The sequence below is a fragment of the Neovison vison genome, chromosome 4 (assembly GCF_020171115.1).
Source record: "Neovison vison isolate M4711 chromosome 4, ASM_NN_V1, whole genome shotgun sequence".
Classification (NCBI taxonomy): Eukaryota; Metazoa; Chordata; class Mammalia; order Carnivora; family Mustelidae; genus Neogale; species Neogale vison.
The window spans coordinates 151,041,050-151,064,700 of record NC_058094.1 but is presented as its reverse complement, the minus strand read 5'-3'; the positions used below and the strand labels follow the sequence as shown (position 1 = coordinate 151,064,700).

The 23,651-nt window shown below is 38.3% G+C and overlaps 1 protein-coding gene across 4 annotated transcripts in view; it reads left to right on the top strand.

Moving 5' to 3' along the window:
- Positions 1-7,978, top strand: part of PCLO (piccolo presynaptic cytomatrix protein) — a 530,926-nt gene extending 522,948 nt beyond the window's left edge. For all 4 annotated transcript variants that reach the window (XM_044245920.1, XM_044245919.1, XM_044245917.1 and 1 more), the window contains exons 23-25: positions 188-322; positions 949-1,094; positions 3,288-7,978. In XM_044245920.1, the coding sequence (XP_044101855.1) occupies positions 188-322; positions 949-1,094; positions 3,288-3,428 (422 nt within the window). In that variant the 3' untranslated portion in view covers positions 3,429-7,978. The remainder of the gene's footprint in view (positions 1-187; positions 323-948; positions 1,095-3,287) is intronic.
- The last annotated feature ends 15,673 nt before the right edge of the window (positions 7,979-23,651 follow it).

Below are 23,651 nucleotides of genomic sequence, written 5' to 3'. Positions count from 1 at the left end.
TCATCAGTCTCCCCAAGAGATCTTACACCTCTTATGGGCTCACTGTATTTTATTCATTTGTGTATCCACAGGATACAGTAAGGTGTTCAGCACTTGATAAACAATAAATGAATGTATGAATGAATTATTGAATTAAACATTTAATAGCTATTTCATATTCCTTAACACTTTTATTAAATTCTTTCAGTCAAAACTCAGGTAATGGGAGAAATCAAGATTGCATTGAAGAAGGAAATGAAGACAGATGGTGAACAACTAATAGTTGAGATTCTCCAGTGCAGAAATATCACCTATAAATTTAAATCTCCCGATCACTTACCAGGTATCTAATTTCATGATAATGAGCTGTGTCATATATCTAGGAAGTCTGTAGGAATATTTCCTAAATAATCTGGAAAATGTAGAGTAAAATTGGGGCTGTACACCAGACATATCTGAAAAATGGAAAATAATAGTTAATTTCTGGGGCACCTGGATGGCTCAGTTGGTTAAACCTTCAGCTCAGGAGGTCCAGGTCCTGGGATCGAGCCCTCTGTCGGTCTCCCTGCTCAGTAGCGGGTCTGCTTTCTCTCTCTCTCTCTCTCGCTCTCCCTCTCCTTCTGTGCTTCCCCACCGCTCATTCCTTCTGTCTCGCAAATAAATAAAGAAAATCTTAAAAATAAAAAAAAAGAATTTCTCTTCTACAGAACAAGTTGATATTTTACTACTTTTTTGGCTGAATTTCTCAACACATAAACTTAAAGTAATGTATTTACCATGCAACAGGAAAAATGAATTGCTAAGAAAATTGGTGTATCTTTTAATCACTTTATGTTGTCTGAAACAAATCAAGCACAATCTGCTGGCTTTGTGTAAAATATAGGAGAGCTCCCAATGTACAATTGTAATTCTTTCAATAGAAAATTGTATGAGTCATGGACACTTCACAAGCTGAATTCTTATTTTCAGATTTATATGTAAAAATATATGTGATGAACATCTCTACCCAGAAAAAGGTGATCAAGAAAAAAACGAGAGTATGCCGACATGATAGAGAGCCTTCGTTCAATGAAACTTTTAGATTCAGCCTCAGCCCTGCTGGACATTCTCTTCAGGTAACTCTACATTATACTGCTACTATTTTAAAACTTTTGTTCGTACAGGATTTGTTTTCCATTCAGTTATTTAACTTGTGTTTACCGATCCTACAGTCTGTGATATTTTACAAGTTAATGACTTCTTAGAGGTGTCTTTCTGGGGGCCCTTGAGAATCCCACAGCTCACTCCCCCATCCAGTTAGCTACCAAGTCTTCTCTATTCTGACCACGCAGTTTATTTTATATAGATTCCTTTCCATGCTCACTGCCACTAATCTTCTTCGAGTCCTCATCTCTGTTACTCAGATCATTTTAGCCGTATACCCGCCTTCCTCACCATCCCCGTCTTACCCCCTTAATTCATTCCATCACACTGCTGGCAGAGGTATCTTCTAAAAACACTGGCTAGGAAGGTGTGGGGGATGGGTGAAATAGGTGAAGGGGGTAGGGGTATACTGATTGTGATGGGCACGGAGCAATGTATAGAACTGCCGAATCATGATGTTGTACCCCTGAAACTAATATAACACTGCATGTGAAGTATACTTGAATTAAAAGTCAGTAGGCAGATAGGTAGGTAGATAACAACACTGACTAGTATGTTCCATTAAAACCCTTCAGTGACTCACCAATACCTTGCCTCATTCATACTCCTCTAAGGTGAGCCCTAATTGTACTGATTTAATCTCATCTCCTTGTATACTTCCCAACACGTTCTGTGCTCCAGCCACACCACAATCTTTGCAAATCAGGTTAAGCCTCCAGTGTTTTGCTCCTATCTTTCTTCCCCTTCAGTATTCTCCATCTCTCCCCACTCATCCCTCTGGTCCACAATCTTTCAGTGTAAACTCAGCCCTTTACTGCGGACCCCAGGTCCAATTCATCACACCTTATTCACATGACATTTTGCTTAACCTATTGGGCTGTCAAGCCTGATCCGTGCTGCACAGTCATTTATATACTTACCTGTCACTGCTTCCATACCTTCCTCTTCTCTAGGGCAAGGCCTGGCTTCTATTGCTCTTTGTTCTACAGCCCCATACAAGGCTGGTACAGAGTGTGTGTCCTCAGTAGATGTAGGGACAAGGAATGAAAGAGGGAAAAGGAGGCAGGAGGAAAGATGAAAAAATAAAGGGAGAAGAAGACCATGATATTGGCACTTAAGGGCCGACACTAAAGACAAGTATAATAAGAAATATTACCAAGCTAAAACTGTGTTGAGAGCATTGACAGACATTAGAGTGGAAAGAAATAATAATAATAATAATAATAAAAGTAAAGGATGCCTTGAAGTCTGTATGAGCAACTGTGTCATCCACAGAGATTAAGTAGTTGGAGAGGGGACCTCGAGGGAGAATGATCACACATTTGTTTGAAATGTGATACATTTGATGAGAAAACAGGATCCAAGTGAAAACCTACCTTGTCATCTGAAATCCCAAAACCAGAGGCCATAAAAGATAGTCATAACTAGAAATGCAGATTTTGAAGTCAGAAGCATAAAAGTAAGGTTTTAACCAAGAAGGAAGATGAATTCTCTAAAGGAGATTCTGAAAACAGAGACAATAAGAGAGAATTGTGAAGGATTCATGGTTAACACCACTAATGCTCTCCATCTTCCTTTTGACTCCTCTTTAAGAGTAAAAAAAAATGAAAAAAAAAAAGAGTAAAAAAATATCTTGAATCTGAGATCCTACGGCAGTTCAGCTAACATTAAGTTCTACATATGACAGATCATCTTGGAAGAGCATACCGTAGTAAAATCACCAGTAAATGAATGTTAAATAAAATTAATGTTGCATTTTATCTGCCTCGTGAGCTCTTATTTATTCTGCACTCAAATAATTTTTTTGTATTTGAGTTAATATTTCATAAAGTAGCAGAAAATGTTCCTAGCAAAATTCTTTTGAGAAACTTTCCTAATTTCCAAATTCATGTAAGCATAAATGTAGTCAGACTTAGCTGTTAATGCATGTCATCTAAAATTCTCATCTCCTCCAGGTTGTGTCTTTTCCTTTGGCAAAGGCTGGTGTGAATTAATTAATATTCTGCACAACTTTTGAGGACATCATGAGGATTAGTTCTCTTACACATATAGCTGCTACTTCCCCTCACCCTTTCTTGTTTGTGTTGTGTCTTTGACGATCAAATGTCCTTTCAAAAGACTGAAAAATATATGCAAGTATATATAATTTTGGCTATTTTTTCTAGATTTTACTTTTCTCCAATGGAGGGAAGTTTATGAAAAAGACCTTGATTGGCGAAGCCTGTATCTGGCTTGACAAAGTGGATCTCAGAAAAAGAATAGTCAACTGGCACAAACTTTTGGTCAGTCCTACTCAAACCCATTGAAGAAATGTGTCTGCTCAGGGTATAGAAACTGCTCTAAATAATTTCAAATGAAGACTAGATTTGGATACGATTCTACAGTGTTTTTAGGGCTAAACGTGAGAGGAGGAGCCACAGGCAAACACATACTTAAAGCTTTGTGAATATTTTGTTGTGGAACACAGAAAGAAAACTCAAAAAGTTCACATATTGGAGACCCCCCCAAAAAGAGCTTTGAGTCCTTGGATTGCTTCAAGAAAAAGAGAAAAGAGTGAGAGCTATTTTGATTACTTAAGGCACAAATCTTTGAGCAGAGTTGAACTATAGCTACGGGCAGCTGCTCGAATATTAATATGGTTCCTGATGCAAGACAAAGTTCATCATTTATGCAAAAGAAACTTGGAAGAAAAAGAACTGATGCAACAAATCTCAGTTTTCAGAAGTCTAAAGATCTTGCTTCATCTTATTTTCTCAGATGACTTACTGTTTTTAGATTCTGACATAGGATACAACTACAGTATGCATTCAAGACTAGAAGTGAGGTGGTTGTGTTCAGAGGGAAAGGGTACTGGAGACGGAGAAGTTATGGCTTTTAGATTTTCTGTCTGTCTAAATGTTACAAGCGGGAACAATACCAACCTTGGAATTCATGTCGTAAAAGCACATTTGTATTATTCAAAATGATGTAGAGGGAAGATAATACTAAGTGGAAATGGAATTACATTTATCTAGAAATAAGGCCATGATTGGCTCGCACTGAATGTTGCCCCACAGAAATATTGGAACCTTGGTTGAAGACATCAAAATCTCCTTAACTGACCATTAAGCCAATACATTTTCAATGTACATACCAAAGAACATAGATTAAAATGGTATGTTCCAGGAAGTCTGAACAGTTTTTCTTTGTGGAATTGCAAATAAATGTTATTCCACATATTTCCTTTGAAATTGAAAGAGAAAATTCTTCCTCTGGCAAACAAATCATATTAATCTGTGACATGGATTAATTAACTTGGTGTCATTTCCTGCTCTTCCATGATGCTTTTTTTGTCCTTAGCACACTGATTGTATGATGAAAACCCTGACACCAAACTCAAGTTCCTCCCAGTGCTCCATTTTTCTCCATTAGTGACTGTATCGTGGTGATCAAGTTCATCAATATTGGGAAAATAAGTGAAAGTCAACATTTATATTGAGATTAAAATATAACTTGAGCTATTTTATTAGTATGGAATAAAGGGACCAATGTCCAGGTCATTAAAATACAGCATCCTCTTCTACATCAACCGATAGTATAGACAAAGGAAGTAGATTGGAATTGTAGGAAATGCACTCGGCTGGGATGAAAAGCCTGGCTTCTGCCTTGGTCCTGCCACTAACTGTATTACCTTGCACATGTCACTTAAAGTCACTTTTTCCCAGTTTCTTATTTGTAGGATAAAAATAATTACCTATTCCTGGCTTTCCTAATGGGATGTTGGGATGATCAAACCAAGTGAACTGTAAGGAAAAAAAGAAAGCACATTTTCAGATATAGTTTTATACATAAAGTGAGGAATAATTATTATGCAGCTCTTTATTTCTTCAAATTTCATATGCAAAAACATTCTCCACACGGATGGTAAGCATTGACTTGGATAAAAGAAGTGTATTCAGTCCAAAACTATTGGTTTTTCTTTAAAATATAAACTTGAACCTGAGAAAAGGTGAAAAATTAAATCAAAATAATTTGCAAATTGGGTTATTATCAATGAAATGAATCATACCAATCTTATACTCTTCCCATATCCTACCTTAAAAGAAATTGCTTCTCAGAGCATTCTGAGTTTGAAAGCTGCTTCTTCATTCAAAGGTGAGGTTTTAGTGGATTTCAAGAAATCATCTCCAAATACGTTGGTTGGATATGGAATTTTCTCACTTTTAAAGAAAAACATGCTTTAAATTTGAAAGGAATCGATTAAATGTAAAACAGTGAAAATAAAACAATTTCTAATAAGTTCCAGGCTATATATCTTTATTACATTCCTAAAAACATACAAATTCACTCTTCCCCAATCCAAGGAAGAAAACAGTCCCTTTTCCTCCCTCCTTTTTTTTTTTTTAACCTGACCTCCCTGATAATACATTGTCATTTACCACTGATCCAGCTCTACAACAAGCTTGCAGGGAAGGGATCGCTGAAGACTTGATACTGCTAGGATTTTATTTTTAGAGACAACTAGATCTGCTGATGGTTGCTATGGATATTTCCAGCAGAAGTGAGCACTTTAGGGAGCTTGTAATATCACTCATCATTGGGGAAGGGAAGGATTCGGGAAGATCTCTTTCTGACATAAAAAGTTCTGCTGTTCACCCTTCAAAGGAAACCCTGGCTCACCACAGACCCTCTTCTGCAGCCATGCACATCCAGAGGTATGCATGAGAGGTATGAGCAGTAGATTTGACTTCATTCTAGTTGCAGTTTCTTTTACAGTAACACAAATGAGGTGCCACCAAAACACAGATCATCCCTTGGTAGCTATTTGACCTGAAAGGGTAGGAGTCTCTTCATTCTAGGTGCCCCTTTGTTCGGAGGAACCAGTGATGGGGCCAGGTCAATCACGAGAGCTAACGACAGGGCTTCATTTTTGTGCACCAGCATCCCCTTTCAGAGAGCATAAGATCCTGCCACAGTGTGCCAAGTTTGCAGCTGACCAAAATCCTAAGTTGTACGGGAATTATTCTATGCAACACTGATCCTCGAACAAATGCATTTCTTCTGGATGATGTCGATGACCCTTCTTACAACAAAGCTGTTTCTTTTTTAATTGCGAATAGGGCTCTTGGTGTTTTTTACTTTTTTGTATATATCACAGCACATAATTTTCCACTTTTTCATTTCTTTTATTTTTTTTGGAATCAGTTTTTTTTCTTAATCCTACCAGTGACAAAGTTTGTAATCTCTAAATAATATATGATCAGTCCAATTCCAACACCTGTATCTCAAAAAGCATCTTAATTTCTCCCCACGACTTCATTGAGTCATCAGAAACTGGAGTTGCTTCTTGGTTCAAAACGTGGTCCTGAAGAAACTTCTGGCTATAGGAGCAAAAGCACAGAGTGAATTTTTACAAAAAACAGGGATTTGTAGAATGGTCATGACAGACATAGGTAATGGTATAAATGAGAAGTTGGTGTTTCCCCCTGTTTTTACTTAAGGTTAAGAAGATTTTTGGTGACTCTGAACTCTTTCTTTTCCATTTCTGTTGAAAAGAACAGTATCCAAGACTAAGGAGCAGTGATCGTCTTTGTTCCTTAATGTGCCCCTATTGTAACTAATCATACAAATAAATGCATATTTTCAGCATATCAGTGGAATTAGTTTTGTGGATCACACACATTAAAATAGTCATATTGTGGGACTATTATAGCTGGTAACCAGCTGATATTGATACTTACTAGGAATGGTTGTGACAGTAGTGTTGATAGTGGTAGTGACAATAGGTCGGTGGTCATGTGAAGTAAAATAAAATTCTAAACTATATTGTGCCCAATTAATTAGAAATTATTTGATTGATGTTTCATTTCATTAAGATATCATAAAGATGTTTATAGTATTTTTTTACTTTATTATTTAAATCATAACTAATGATATTTTTAAAAGCTTATTTTCATTGCTATAATGTCTAATATTCCAAAAGCAGCCAACTACAGCTATATATATATGTTTATAACTCTCCACGTGACAGAGTGAGTTTCCGTCTTTTTGAGCTTGACATGGAAGTGAAAGAAAGCTCGACGAATCATTATGAGCTGTCTCTTTAATAACTACTTGCCTTCGATGTGATACAAAAGTGAATGAGTGAAACAGATATTCTCATTAAATAGGACACATTGATGTTTTCTGTATGTGCCATGTTGTTGTCATGATTAAAGGTACCCATTAAGTCAAAATCATTTAATCAAATGATTCCTTATCTGATCTGTAGATCGAGAGCATTTTCTTAAGTGGTTACCCTGTACATAACTATACATTTGGTAAAATAGACAAAGTTGAAATATTAATTTCATTTGGCATTCAGCATGTGAATATGATTATCGTTTGATTGTGTCTGTATATTTGTTGGTGATGTGCTCAGGTGCTCCCACTACTGATTAATGTGTGTGCTAATATCCTAACAAAAACACATCTGATATTAATGGAAAAAAAAAAAACCCTTGTCTGAAAAAATAAAAATCTAATAAAATTGATTTCAAAATAAAAAATAAAGTACTTGGAAATATGTCTTGTTTCTAACTACATGTTGCATGCCGTGTTGGTGATTTGCTAATGTGTTCTTTTCTGTTCTACCCAAATCTCTCTGGAAAAGCTAACAAACAAATACAAAGTCTTAGGCTAAAGGTGGTAGAAATTGACTTGAAATACATGAGAATTGTATTAAAAATGCTTGTAAATCTGTCTTCAGTTTTACTCTATGTAAAAATATGTCTTGGTTTTGTGATTGTATACAAGATGTATCTTGATAGCTTATGCAGACTGTGCTGTATAAAAAGGCTGTTGCCTCAGCCTTCCTAATAAATATTGAAAATGTCAACTTTGACTTCTTGTGTTTACCCACTTGATAAATTGATATTTATTACAGAAATTGAACTTTTCATAACATCTTCTCTGAAATTTGTATCACAAATACATTTATTTACCCAGTTTAAAAAATAAATTTTAAACACAGCACAGAAAACAGAATTCATAAATGTATAGCTTAATAAATTAGTACATGTCAGACTCTCTAATCACCACCACCCAGGTCAAGAAATTAAACTTTGCCAGTCATCTCATAAGACCTCCATTTTACCCCTCTCTTTCCCAACACCCTCCCAACCCTAAGTGCAACCACCTTCCTGATATTTATGATAATTACTTCCTGGGTTATCACTGACATCCGCAAGAATACTTGCGTGGTTTTCCTGTTTTCTTTTTAAAATCTTTTCTAAGCTTCTTTTAATCTACATCGTCTCCTCCCCACTTTCTTTTTCAGTGAATCTTACTTTTTGAAGAAACCTGGTCCTTTTACCAAAATGTAAAAGGTACTGGGTTTTTGCTGATTGCATACTCACAGTGCAATTAACAAATTCCTCTGTCTTTTTATTGCCTGTAACTTGGTCTTTTGCCCTACAGATCTGACCTGATTTGTGTTCAAGGGAGGTATATAATGTCTGGCTGTCTTTCATTTTGTCCTGTTTACAGCTACTGGTGCGCAATGGCAAGTATAGATCCATTAATTAACTAAATGTTACAGAATGGTTATACTCTAATTCAGTCATCGTTTCTTCTTGGAATACTTTTAAAAAGATAAACTTCTCCTCAACCAATATTTGATTACCTGGCAGTGTGGTTTGTGTAGGAAAGTTAGGATAAAGGCAGAAAAGGTTGGACAGTTTTCCTTTACTTACCATTTTCCAAAATAAGAAATGGTTTTCCCTACCCTCTTCCAGAAATGGCCAATAATCTTTTTTATTATCATGCTAACTCAAGGATGAAAACAAATTTGAAATGTTTTGTTTGTGTTTTGGCGTTGGTTTGTTTTTTGGGGGTTTTTTCTGTTTTTTATTTCAAGTTTTTATTTAACACGTGTAATATTGGTTTCAGGAGAAGAATTTAGTGATTCAAAATTTTATGATTTAATTCATTGAAATCATTATTCCTATTAATGCTCAAATTTACCTTTCTTAATGAGTTTGGGACATCTTTGAGTGAACTTATATGTTTCCTATATTCTTTGATAACTTCTCTTTGGCAAGAAAGTTATATATCATTTCCTCAACCTTAAAATAATATAGGAGATTTATTTAACTTGAATTTATATTTTCCTATTTATCTCCTTAAAAATAACTAAATTTAAGAATGCATTGATACTACTTGATCAACTTTTATCTGATATAGTATTGCTTCTTCGCCTTTTGGCTAAGATCAAGTGTAGCATCAAGTATATTATCTAATGTGACAAACTTTTAATAGCATTCTTAGGTAAAACATATCTTGGAACATTTTTTGAAGAAAATTTCAGATCTAAAAGGTTGTAATTAAGTAATGATTAATTATTTGACTATTGATTATCTAGGCTTTAAGAGCTGAAAAGTCCCCACATCTATAGTTTAAAGCCTTGATAGGATATTGAACCAAAATAGTTTTCTATCAAAACATAATTAATAATAATAAAATTATGATGGCAAAAATGTTGAAATCTTTTACCTCTGTTTAAATGACAATTCCAAATAACTTAAAATTTTATTTTTAAAGTTTCATTTTTTAATTTTATTTTATATCATATTTTTATTTTATTATTTGTAAGAATTAAGAATTATTTCCATGGGTTACTCACTAAAAAATGACCTTCCGGCAATTTGATTCTTTGAAGAAAAGTGCAATAAAATTAACAAATCTGTGACAAAGGAGAAAGAAGGCCAAGTTACCATTCTCAGGTAGGAATAAAGTAATGTATATGCCAAGATCCAAAGATCTGGACATGTATTAAAGTGATAAGAATCATGACCAAGTTGAATTATCCCAGGTACACAAGATTGTTTCAATGTTGGAAGACGAGTTAATGAAATCTAGTACATTAATATACTAAAGTACAAAAATCATAAGGTACTGGGTAATATTGATAAAATTCAAAATCTGCTCCTAATAAAAAGTTTATAGCATTCTTGGAATGGAGGAGTACTTTTTAAATCTGCTGAATGTTATCAACCAAAAACAAACAAACAAACAAGAAAAACTCTGCTGGTGAAAGGATAGAAGACTCTTCCTTGGAGACTGGAAACAAAGCAAGTGTGCCTATTGTCACCATTTTCTTCAATACTTTTACTAGAGTTTCTAGCCATTGTGTCAAAGCTAAAGAAGAAAAAGACAAGTAAAGGTGTAAGAAGTGGGAAAGTAGAAAAGAACTATAATTATTTGTAGATTATACATCTTTGTATGTAGAAAATCCAAAATAATCAATTTGTTTTTAAAGTATGTAAGAGAATTTGTCCAGTTTATTAATTATAAAAACTACTTATTATAAATTTCTTCTCTGTGAACAAGTAATCATCAGAAAATGAAAATTTCAAGAAATGATTTTTACTGGCATCAAAAGTATCAAACGCCTAACAATAAATTAAGGATGTTGAAGAACTCTACAAAAAAAATAATAATATTTTATTAAGATATTAAATAAGAACTGAATACAACCTTCATTGATTGAAAAACTGAAAATACTAGTGACATGCAATTCTTCCCAAATCATAAATCCATTGATTCAATGCAATTAAATTTTTTTTTAAAGATTTTTATTTATTTATTTGACAGAGATCACAAGCAGGCAGAGGCAGGCAGAGAGACAGAGGAAGGGAAGCAGGCTCCCTGTCGAGCAGAGAGCCCAATGCGGGGCTCGATCCCAGGACCCTAGGATCATGACCCGAGCTGAAGGCAGAGGCCCTAACCCACTGAGCCACCCAGGCACCCCGCAATGCAATTAAATTTTTTAAATGCGAGAGGAATCAAAGAGCCAATTATAAAATTTACATTGAAGCACACAAAGGCCAAGGAAGAGCACACTGAGAAGCAAGAACAAGAGACAATAATACTTTCTAGCAGGTACTAAGAGGTACTATAAAGATACAGAAATTATTAATATAGTGCTGACGCAGAATAAATGGGACAATGGAACAAAATGGGCCTTAAATGGACATATATACAACAGAGGAGGTAAAGCAGGTCTGCAAAAAACCATTAACTTGCAATTAAATAGCCTGAGTTAATTCAGTTGCCACTCGAAAAAAAAAAAAAAATGATACTGGACCCTGTCACAATTCACTAAGATAAAAATCCATATCATTTAAAGACTTAAATATGAAAGACAAATTTATAAAACCTATAGAGGGTAATATGGAACAATAACTTCATAAACTTGGGTGAGGAAAAGATTTTGTAAAAAAGACACGTTATCCGGAAGGAAAACTAGGTAAATACTACTACATAAAAATAAAGATTTCTGTTCCTCAGACACTGTAAAAAAAAGTGACAAGGAAAATCAAAAAATTAGAAAAGATATTTGATATAAAAAAACCAAACAAAAAGACTAGTGTCAAAAATACATAACACAAATCCAAGGTAAAAGAAAGGCAGCATAATAGAAATACAGGAAAAACACATCAACAGGTACTTTAGATGAGAAGAAATCCAAATGGTTACAAAACAGAGATGCCCAACCTCATTCATTTCCAAGATAATTCCATTTAAATTACAGTGATATATTATGCACATACAGAAGGAAAAATCTAGTCTAAAGAAGCCAAATGTTGGAAATGGAATTCTCATTAAGTATAAAATGGTGTAAGTACAAAATGTCACAACCATTTTTAAAATGGCTAGACACTGGGGCGCCTGGGTGGCTCAGTTGTTAAGCATCTGCCTTGGGCTCAGGTCATGATCCCAGGAGGATGGAGCCCTAATAGGGCTCCCAGCTCAGCGGGAAGCCTGCTTTTCTCCCACTCCCCCTGCTTGTGTTCTCTCTCTCTTGCTGTGTCTCTCTCTGTTAAATAAATAAATAAAATTAAAAGAACAACAAAACAACGACAGAAATTACCTTGTATGTTGAAGATTTCCATACCTTACTGGTCAATAATTGCGCTCCTAGATCCACACATCAGAAAAATTCTTGAATTTCTAGGTCAGGAGACATTTCCAAGTGTGAGTGGTTATTTAGCCTCTACACACTGGTACAGCGTCCCAGAGAGATTTGTTTCTGGTCGGTGCAGCTTCCATTCAGCTGGGTTGACAACTTGTGATTGGTGTGCGACGTTGCCGTATATACCACTACGCATTTTGAGTATCTTCCTTTTAAGTGTACATACAGCAGTATCATTCATTATAGCCCCCAACTCAAAACAGCCCCCCAATCCACCAACAATGACATGGATATTTTGTGGTGCAGTGATGCAACAGAATAATGCAAGACGGTAAAAATGAATAAACGAGAACTCTACTTATCAGTATGAATGATTTTCACAAATACACGAAGAAAAAGTAATATGCTACCGAAAAAAAAAATTGTGATTCTAAGAAGCATGAAAAGGAAATTAAAGGATTGAATAACACAAAAGGAAAAATAGCTTGCCTCCTAGAGGGATAAAGCAGATGTCATTAGGGAAGAGTGCTTACGGGATTTCTAAGACATTAGCAACGTCCTATTTCTTAATCTGTGTGGTGATTATATGTAAATTTGCATAGCAATTATTATTTAAACTGCACATTCTTTTGTGTATCGTGTTTTTCACAATTTAAAGCAGTTTCAAAAGAGCAAGAATAAGTAATGGTTAAAAGTGAAGCCTCTCCAGAAAGAAGGAAAAAAACATGTTTGGCAAAACAAGGTTAATTATAACTCCTGCACGCTGTTTCCGGGGAATGACGGGGACAGGAACCAATTTTAAAGAATGGATTCAACAAGTATTTAAATCTTTTTAGACACTTGGATTGTATCAGGGCAGACTGGAAACTTGGGCAGAAAGCAGACACCCCAGTCCACAGGTGGTGTTTCTTCTTCATTTTGGAACCTAAACTCTTGAAAGATTTTAAGGCCTTTCAGCTGGAGAGATTAGGCGCGCCCGCCTGCAAACGCTGACAACAAGCTCCTCATGTAGTCAGCTGACTAGAACCCCGTCGCCTCTACACAGTCCTATCACAACAGGCCTCAAGTCCTGTTCAGTAACTTCCTGCTACAGCTAAGCAAGTCTGCACATAACCCAGACCGTCACAGGTATGAAGACGAAATCTAAAGTTTTCTTGTTGTTTGATTGATTGGTGGGCCAGTTGATATGGTTTGACTTGATTTTTAAGATGAGAGAGAATTGGGGCACCTGAGTGGCTCGGTGGGTTAAACCTCTGCCTTCAGCTCAGGTCATGATCTCAGGGTCCTGCTCAGCAGGGAGCCTGCTTCTGCTCTCCCCACCACGCCCCCGCCCCAGCTTGCCTCTCTGCCTACTTGTGATCTCTGTCTGTCAAATAAATAAATCTTAAAAAAAAAAAAATGAGAGAGGACTGAATAAAATGCAAAGTCAAAGGCAAGGACATATATGTGAGGGAATGACCCTACATTCTGTCTACACATGGAGAAAAGGCAGTGAGTGAATCTTAACATGCAGTAGGAGAAGACGTAATCTAAGTACTTGTTCAGCAAGCCCCCTTCAAGAGGAGAAAGGAAAATTTCTTTCAGGGTTGGTCGGCTCCCAGCCTTGACTGCACTTTAGAATCACCTGCAGAGCTTTAAAAAACATGGATTCCCAGACGCCAAACCAGACCGTTCAAATCGTCATCTCTGTTTTCTGGGCCAAGCGTTAAGTGTCTTTTCAAAGCCCCCTAGCTGTTGTCAGTGTGCAGTCAGGGTATAAAATTGCTGCCCTAATGAAACAACCAGAAAGGAGATAATTGGTACGAATGTAGACAGACCGTAGGTTTGATATGAGGAGGTTACGACCATTTCCTTCTGATGGCTCCGAGTTTCTTATTGAGGTAAGGTATGAGGTCATCTACCTGCAGAGAAGAGGAAGGGTTGAAGGCCCTCTTGAGTTTAGAGACAACACACAGTGACACCAGTCTGACTTGTGACCTGACTTTCCCCAGCCTTGGCTAGGCGTTTCTATGCAGGGGCAGAGAACAGACATGGTAATTTTTTTTTTATTATTAACATATGATGTCTTATTTGCTTCAGGGGTACAGGTCTGTGATTCATCAGTCTTACACAATTCATAGCCCTCACCATAGCACATGCCCTCCCCAATGTCTGTCACCCAGCCACCCTATCCCTACCTCCCACCCCCCAGTAACCCTCAGTTTGTTTCCTGAGATTAAGAGTCGTTTATGGTTTGTCTCCCTCCTCTGTCCCACTTGTTCCATTTTTTTCCCTCCCTACCCTCCACGACCCCTTGCCCGGCCTCTCAAATTCCTCATATCAGAGAGATCATATGATAATCATGGTAAATTTTAAAGAAAATAAATCTTAACAGATGGATTAGACCAAAAGATATGCAGGGTATGACTTAAGTTGTTGGACCTGTTGGACCGTAGAATGTGTAATCATCAAAGAGGGAAAAAATCAAATCTAAAGATGAAATAACATTTTTTCAGGGCAAATCGGGCAGATTGCAGAGAGAGAAAACTACGAGTAAAATCTTACAAGGAGACTAGAATTTACAAGTTGAACCAAAAGAATAGAAGTTAAGGGTAAGAGAACACTGTCAACAAGTGAAGTGTTTTGAAATGCATTGCTTATGTCAGAAATGCTGGGCACTGGGCAACTGTATTTCCCAAGTAAAGTTTGCATGATAGAGAAGAGCTGAAGAGAGAGGTTTGTAAGTTATCCAGAATCAGATTGTATCAAGTGCCATCAATTTTGATTTGGGGGAATAGTGATATTGCTATGAAATAAGTGTTGTGATTCAGAAAAGGCAATATCTGCTTCTATATTTTATTTACAAATGGGAAAATTTGCAAGTAAAATATTTCTAGGCATATGTAAGAGTCTCTGTACTTCAGAGCATGTTTCCAAAAAATAAGGGATTACCATTTCCTTCACTCTACACAGAATTGCGCCTAAAAGTTTGAAGCAAGATAGGTGAACCAGAGACAATACTGATTATTAGCAAAATTGACCAATTTTCTTTCATTCCCTGTGTAATAATGCCTTACCAACCTCCTACTGACCTCAAGATGTTCACTTGACATTTCTGCTTTCAGGGAAGAAAAGGTTCTGCTCTGGGGTCACCTTTCTTCTGTTGAGCTGGAGAATTTAATTTTCTGTTCTACCCGTGAAATTCAAGGAACTGTTACTGTCTATTGATTAAAGTTTTAGAATGCTTCAACTCTTGCCTTAAAAAGGGCTATCCAAATTTATTGCTGTAGCCATTTAAAAGAAAGTCATATACTAATGAATCACTTCCTTTTATTAGTAGTTAGGACTTGCAGACAAAATGAGTGAGTTACAGCAGCCTAGAATATCGAATTCAGTTGTGCCTCCCTCAGGCATTTGCAACTCTGACTCAGATTTGCATACCAGCCTCTTCGTGGCCTTGCTGCCTCATCTTTTCCAAATGTGTCCTCCACCTGCCACCTATGACCTCGCTGACCTATGGATCTAGCCATACGATGTCCTCACTAAAACTTCACAGTGGTTCCTATCACTGGAACCACGGCAAAACCCTGGACAATATCCTCATGCCATCTTCTCTTTCATTCTCCCCCTCAACCTCAAGCGATCAGAACAACTCAGCTTTCACTTTCTTTAATTCTCACAGTTGGGTTATTGCAAATGCTCTCTGTTGAGTTACACCACTTGCCCTGGGGAGTTACCGTTGCATTCATGGAAAGTTTCACTTACACAAGATGAGCAAATTCTAGAGACCGCTGTATAGTAGAATGCCTGTAGGTAACAATACTGCAGTGTGCACTTGCAAAGTTGAAGTAGTAAGTTTCGTGTGAAGTATTCTTAGCACTGTGAAAAATGGGACATGAGGAAACTTTCGGAGGCGATGAAGATGTGCATTCCTTTGCTTGTGGTGACGCTTTCAAGGGTGTTTATGTGCATCCAGTTCATCACATGTACCCATGAAATGCGTGGCTTTTTGAATCTCAATTATACCTCAACGCAGTTGCTAAAATAAAAACTGAAACTTAAGCAGGCACTAAGGAAAGGGATATAGGGACCTAGGGGCAGAAGAAACCTGTCTACCTTTTGGTTAAGCTGGGTGAAATGTTAAAGCCCTCTTTAAAAATACATACATTATTTATTATTTTTTAAATTAACATATAATGTATTATTTGTTTCAGGGGTGCAGGTCTGTGAATTATCAGGCTTACACAATTCACAGCACTCACCATAGCACGTACCCTCCCCAATGTCCATCACCCAGCCACCCTATCTCTAACCCCCCCACCCTCCAGTAACCCTCAGTTAGTTTCCTGAAATTAAGAGTCTTTTATGGTTTGTCTCCCTTCCCGGTCCCATCTTGTTTCATTTTTCCCTTCCCTTCCCCCCACGACCCCCGCCCTGCCCTGCCCTGCCTCTCAAATTCCTCCCCTGCTTACTTCTTATCCCCCCAATCTCCATTTACGCTCCCCGCCCCTTGCTCACATGTATGCACACGCATGCACACACACACATCCACGCATTTTCCTTTTTTCTGGGGAAAAAAAAAAAAAGGACAAAAAGTAGGTGGCTTCAAAGTCAGGAGAAACACTAATAGATCAGAGAACCAGTTCCCTTTTAGAATTTTCGAAAGAGGAATGTTGGGAGCCAGGGGATAGCCTGTCAGGTTATGTAGTGTGGAAAGAAAAAAGGTTAAAGGACTGAGAGACCAGAAAGGCGTGGGTATCATAGTAAAAGGCTTTCATCAGTTTTGATATTTTTGAGAATAGGTGGGGTGAAAAATCACTTAAACTTTCTTGGCCTTATGTGAAATTCTCTTCCTGACTCTAGCACTGTCCAAGCTCAGACAAGAGTATGTTTTTTTCTTACAAAATTTGGCAAAATAGTTCTTGTCAGTAAGTATGATTGGTCAATGAATTTAACATTAAGTGATCACTATTACCCAAAATACACGTTACACAATAAAAATATTTTACCATAAATGTACTGAACTTGTGAAATACAGAGAGAAGGAGAAAATTATTCTCAGATAAGGCTTCATCACTTTATGATCTTAGTATTATCATCCAAGTGATGAAAATACTTGTATTGATGAAGAATCTGAAAAAGAAAGCAAAAAAGTTTAAAGAAAACCTGCATGGAATACCGATTAGCTAGTGTCCCAGAAATAGTCTGACATTTAGAACCTGAAATAGAAATAACCCTGAAAGTGAGATGTTGTTATTAAACTGACCAAGACCATATAAAAATTTTTAAATGAGATCTTAGAATTAAGGATTGAAAACCTGCAATCTCATTTTAGGAATGTACATGGTAATCAAAGAAAGAGCACCAGCCATGAATTAGGTTAATTAACATTATCCAAAAGATATTCACTCTAAAAAATGTGAGCACATGACTGAGACAATTTAGTAATTTGGAGTCTTCAACATGCTCTCTTATCACTTTTCACACTTTTTCAGCATTATACCACCTCTTTCTTGAATTATATTAAGAATGGCTTCTTTGAGTTATTGAGGGTCATCATTATGAAAAATTAAGAAGTCATTTCTTTGAAATTCATTCAAAGAAAATGAATTTCATATGGCAAACCACAGTAATTTCAAATAACATTATTCTGTATTCAAGAGACTATATGACTTAGTAGAAAAGCATTTGACCATCAGAAAAAATGGGTTCTAACCATACTTACACCGCAATCTATGCTACAACACATTCTCCCTCCTCAAGGACTTAGTTTTCCCAAATTAAAGGGTTGGAATACAAAATCCACAGAGTTTCCTATAGGTCTAAAAAAACTGGGAACAACACTGCATTCTTTAATAGAAGCTTTCTTTTGGAGTGCTTGGGTAGCTCAGTGGATAAGTGTCTGCTTTCAGCTTAGGTCATGATCCCAGGGTCCTGGGATCGAGTTCCCCATCAGGCTCCTTACTCAGCAGGGAGCCCACTTTTCTCTCTCCCTCTGTCTGCTGCTCCCCCTGCTTATGCTTTCACTCTGTGTGTGTGTGTGTCAAATAAATAAATAAGATATTAAAAACAAAAAAAACATGACGGGTGCCTGAGTGGCTCAGTCAGTTAAGCATCCAGTCTTAATTTCAGCTCAGGTCTTGTTCTCAGGGTCCTAAATTCAAGCTCCGTGTTGGGTGGGCTCCATGCTAGGAATAGAACCTGCTTAAATGAAAACAAATGACAAAACACCTTTCTGTTGACTGATTTGCTGCCCATTTAATATAATTTCTGGCCCTTCCCCTGCAAGTCACTATAATTAGCCACATTCTAAAACTAGATTTTTAAAAATTTAACCTGAGTCAATATCTGAATCTAAAAATATGCACTCAACAAAATAAGGCTCACTTTCTGTGGAATTTACTGTGCTTCTGGTAGAACTCTCTCTTGCTACCATATTCTAGCATTGATAACTTTCTTCTGAACCTCATGTCTTACTTCTATAGTTGCTATAGTTCATGGCTTCTAGATTTTAAGCACAATAGAAAGCTATGGGGAAAAGTCAAAAGACAAGCCAATAAGCATCAGCATTATTTAACTTTTGCTTATGATCAAGAAACACCAGTGTTAGGGCTATGGACATTCCATTCATATACATAAAATGCCAGTTCCAAAATGACAAAAGTGGTTAATCTCAACTGGTCAGATCGTGTGTCTAATTCATTGTTCAGTGCCTTTCCTTTGGTAGATGCTTTCTATTAGATATTAACCTGTGATTCAAAAGCTGTACTCAGGGGCACCCAGATGGCTTAGTGGATTAAAGCCTCTGCCTTCGGCTCAGGTCATGATTGCTGGGTCCTGGGATCAAGCCCCACATTGGGCTCTCCACTCAGCGGTGGGCCTGCTTCCCCCTCCCTCTCTGCCTGCCTCCCTGCCTACTTGTGATCTCTCTCTCTCTCACTCTCTCTCTCTGTCAAATAAATAAATAATATCTTAAAAAACAAAAACAAAAACTGTACTCACTGCCAACTACCGAGTGTCCATCTACATGCTCTCCCCGGTCTCCTTCTTCTGATCTTGCAGTCTTTTCTTTCCATGCTGCTGACCAGCCATTAGCAAATGTCCAGAAATCTGTATGTATTCTCCCCTCAGGTCACTTCTCCTTTCACAAAGAATGAATGATCAGGTTCTCCATTTTGCACCTTTATGCACTGGGAGCTTTTTCTCTCCACTGTTATCAAGCAACACAGTATACTGTTACCGAGCTTCAATGTGCAGACCATGTGTCTCAAACTGCCCATCCACCAATCAAGCTGGGGTTTTTTCTTTTTTCTTCAGCTGTTCATAGGGAATTTACTCATGAAAGAGCATACAGTACAGCCATTGCAAGTGACTTGGGGTTTGGGCCATCTGCTTATACAGCTGGCCTGTGTCCTCTGCTGTCATTTAGACTTGATCTCAGATGTGCCATTTCTAGTTCACAACGGACTGCGGTTGAACCTTCTGACTTTATGACATGGTGGGTCTTAGAGAACTCAGCTCATTATGGGCAGTTCCAGACACATGGTCCCTTGACACCCCATGGTCAAGTTTCTGTATCAGGGCCAAGCATCATGCTAGCAGGTGACTCTCAAATGGAGTATATAATTCTCTACTGCAGATGGCATGGCCTTTTTCCAGAGTCTCAAGATCAGGCATTATGAATCTCCCACTGTGGTTCACCATAAACTTACATTCCATCTTTTCTCACCATTGGCATTGCCAGCAATATAGATCCTTCCAGATTATATGGCCTGAGTGGTTGGACTGCATATACCACCAGTTGTAAGACCCTTTCTGCTCTGAGGTTCATTCAAATCTCTCATATTATTGGACTTAAGAGTTACAACAGCGTTTTTGTGTACATAATGTATTCCAGCCGGAACTCTGAAATTTCTGTCAAGTTTTGTGCTTCTTTTTATATGCTAGGGATTGGAGGATCCATCAATTTGTCTTTTACCTTGTCACGGATATCTCAAGTGCCCCTGACCACTAGACCCCTAAAAACTTGACTAAAGAAGCAGTTCCCTGATACAATGTCTCAGCAAGGCCTCTCATATACTGGCCACCTATTTTTTGTTGTTGTTCTACCCAAATCAGCATGATGTCATCAAGGTGATAAGCAGCCAAGGGTTCAGATGGTCCAGATTTCTTTTGAATAAATTATGACAAAGGGGTGGAAGAATTAATATAGTCCTGAGGAAAAACTAGAAGTGAATATTGTTGCCCATTACATAAAATGTAACTTTTCCTTGATCTTTTCTGATCATAATTTTTAAAAGTATGCATTTGCAAAACCTGTGTCCATATATCAAGTACTGGCAGCCTTCTTGGTCAACTCTTAAAATGATACCACACATAGCATAGCAGCTGTGGCCAGAGTTATTACTTAGTTGAGCTGCCAGTGGTCTGCATTTTCCAAGATGCTTTCAGTTGCTTCAGAAGCCAGAGGGGTGAATAAGGAATATGTTACAACCGTGTCCCTGCATCCTCGAGGTCTCTAACGGTGATGCTGGTTCCCACCCTTCCTTCCCATCTCCAGAGGTGTTCTGATTGATCATCTTGCTTGGGAGTGAGTAGGGGACAGTAATTTTGGAGTCCTTTCCCTTAGCCTTTCCTGTAAGTATAAGGACCCATCATGGAGAACGCCCCAACTGACAAATGACAAGTCACTTACTTGGAGACAAGGAGATGACCACCAGATGTGTCTGTGGACACAGTGAATCTACTCTAAGTCTGACTTTAACAAGATTCCATTTATTACATGGTTTCTGTAATCTCCACTCTAACTATGGGGCTATGATGATGTGCTGAGTCTCTACGTATCAATGTCTACTCAGACTCTGTATCCAATATCCAGACTCTGTCTGGATATTTCCCTCTCCCTAACATATGGTCACATGAGAAAATGGCTCCAGGTCCACTTGGGGAAGGATTTGGAGAATTGCTACAGTGTGTACTTGTTGTGGTGTTGCAGACTTGTTCTCCCGAGCAAAAGGTCATCTCTTCAGTGAGTGGATGATGCATCTCAAGATTGATTTGAGTTTAATAATAGGGCAAAAGATTGCAACTTTTTATTGAGGCAGGAGCCCTCCACTTCCTGTCCTCCATTTTAGCCTGCTAGTGAGTGTAGATGTTAGATACACACTCATTGTCATTTTGTACCTAGTGATGTCATTTTCTAATAACAATATCTGTACCTGTCTGAAGGTCAACCTCCCCCCCACCCAGCTACTACTTTATTCTTGTGGGTCCCTTGCATGGAACATTTAGCACTGCCATCTGACTTCGCTCGGGTCAAGGCTAAATCAGCCTCGTGAATATTGACCGTGAGACAGGCTCTGTGAGCACATCTCCTCCAGACTTCCCTGTCACTTATAGATGAGCCACCATGAAGGTGCTTTTAAGAATGCTGGTGCCAATGAATACCACCAATGAATTCCTGATGGCCTTGCTGGAAGCTGGATTCCACAGGACCTCCCAGGAATCGTAATCTCACCTCATGTGATATTCATTCCTCCAGGCCCACATTCCCGAATTTTCTTTCCCTTTCTCTAAAATCAGACTTGCCACCCAGGCATTTGCACCTTGCTTAGCATAGGCTATCACTTATGCCTGGTCTGTAAGAGCCACCTCCTGAAACAGAGGAAAAGTGAATGGGCGGAGGGGTGGGGGGGAGGGGTTTGAAAGGGTCAGTGGATGGGATGTATCCAGCACACTGAGTTTCTAAATGTTTTTCTTTGTTATCAGGCCATTTGTGTTTATTAACACATGAAAATTAAGCTCCTACCCTCACAGAGACTGGAAGATGGTGTACTATCTTAACATGATTAGATTTGGGAAAAGATGGCTCTCTTGTCCTAAAGAAAGATTTCTCTGAGTTGAAAAACAGTCAAGAGGCTTTTTAAAAGATTTATATCTCAAGGAGACAAAGAAAAAAATTACAGTTACACACTTTCCAAAGTAACTGCTCTAAGGAAAGAGAGGTCAGGAGCTTAGAGGTACGAAGTAGTCTCTCTAAAGTTCAGTCACGTTGAGGAGAACATTAAGGCCGTCTGGGTCAGCACTCACTCAGGTGTTCCAATTCTGTCAGAGTTCCAGATTTTTCCAGCTACTGTCCTGACCTCAAGGCACCAGTATTGTCTTTGCTGAACATTTCTGTGTCTCTGGAGCTCTGCAATTCTAACGTGAAATTTGGTTCCCCCTACTGCATCTGCTCTTGCCTTGCAGGAAACCAGGCCTTCTGCACCAACTACCCTAGAGGCCCTCCGGCTGTCACACTTAAATCTTAGCTGTCTGTTAACTGCCCTCAATTTATCCTCAGGCCTCTCTAAGGCATCATTTCCATTTAATGGTAAACAGTTAAGTCTCCTGTCCTTATAGGTATTATTCACTCTCTATTTTCAAATACCCCAGTCATCACGCTGTCAAGAATATTCCTCTTCTTGGGGACTTTTCCCCCAAGTGACCAGTCAGGAGATCATCAGCGGATGGGACGCCGTTTTTATGGGGTTACTATGTAGCCCTCGTATTTCCCCATTCGTGTCAGTTTGAATCCTCCAAGAAGGAAATGCTTGGGCAGGATGGGATGTGCAAGGGATTGGGGGGTAGTGCCTGCGAAGGATAAGCAGTGGAGAGGAGAAGCAGATGGACAGAGCCTTCAGACAGAGACAGGAGGATGAGAATTGTGAAGAGTGGCAAGATAAGGACTGGGGAAGAGGGCGCCTTGACCAATAGAAGGGTTCTAAGAAAATCTTGGACAAGCTGAGGAGAGACTCTAGGTAGGGAAAATGTGTTCACCACAGGAGTGTCACTTCAGCACCCCGCACTGACTTCAGTCCCCCTGCCCTGCTCAGCCACTGGCTGGGAACAGCTTTGGGATGTGTGGCCTTGGTGCGCATGAGGGTAGCAATTAAAGGTGTTGGTCTCCTGTGTTCCCCTCAGCCGGTTTCACGGGGTGGGCATTGCCACCGAGACCACAGTCTTCTGCAAGAATCCACTAGAAAATGCAGAATCCCCGGAGGAAAGCTAGGGAAGGTCAATGGCAATTAAAACCTTAGACTATAGACAAATGGGGTGAGGTTTAGAATGAGAAATTCGTGTGCCTCATATTCCATTCTATTTTTTTTTTAAAGATGTATTTATTTTAGAAAGAGAGAGAACACAGGGAGGGACAGAGGGAGAGGGAGAGAAAAACTTGAGCCGCTTCCTCGCTGAGCTCGCAGCCCTCAAGACCCTGAGATCATGACCTGAGCAGAAACCAAGAGTGGGAGGTTTAACTGACTGAGCCCCCCAAGGGCCCCTCCATTCTATGTCAGTGACTGCTAGAACACAGGTTTTCGTTTTAAGCATACTTGAGCAGTTTAATCCAAATGAACATGGTTCCCTGAAACAGTTCATTTCCTACACCAAATAGGATATTGTTTAAGTAAAGCATTCCCTTCAAAAAAAAAAAAAATGTGCTAAGAAACACTAAAAAATGCTAAGATGAAAAGAATAGTGTTGGTCCCCTGACTTACTTGGGGGTGAGTAAACAAGAACGGACTTTTTAACTAAATCATTTTAGGGAGCTTGTTGGTCTTTGGATGTGTGAGAAAAA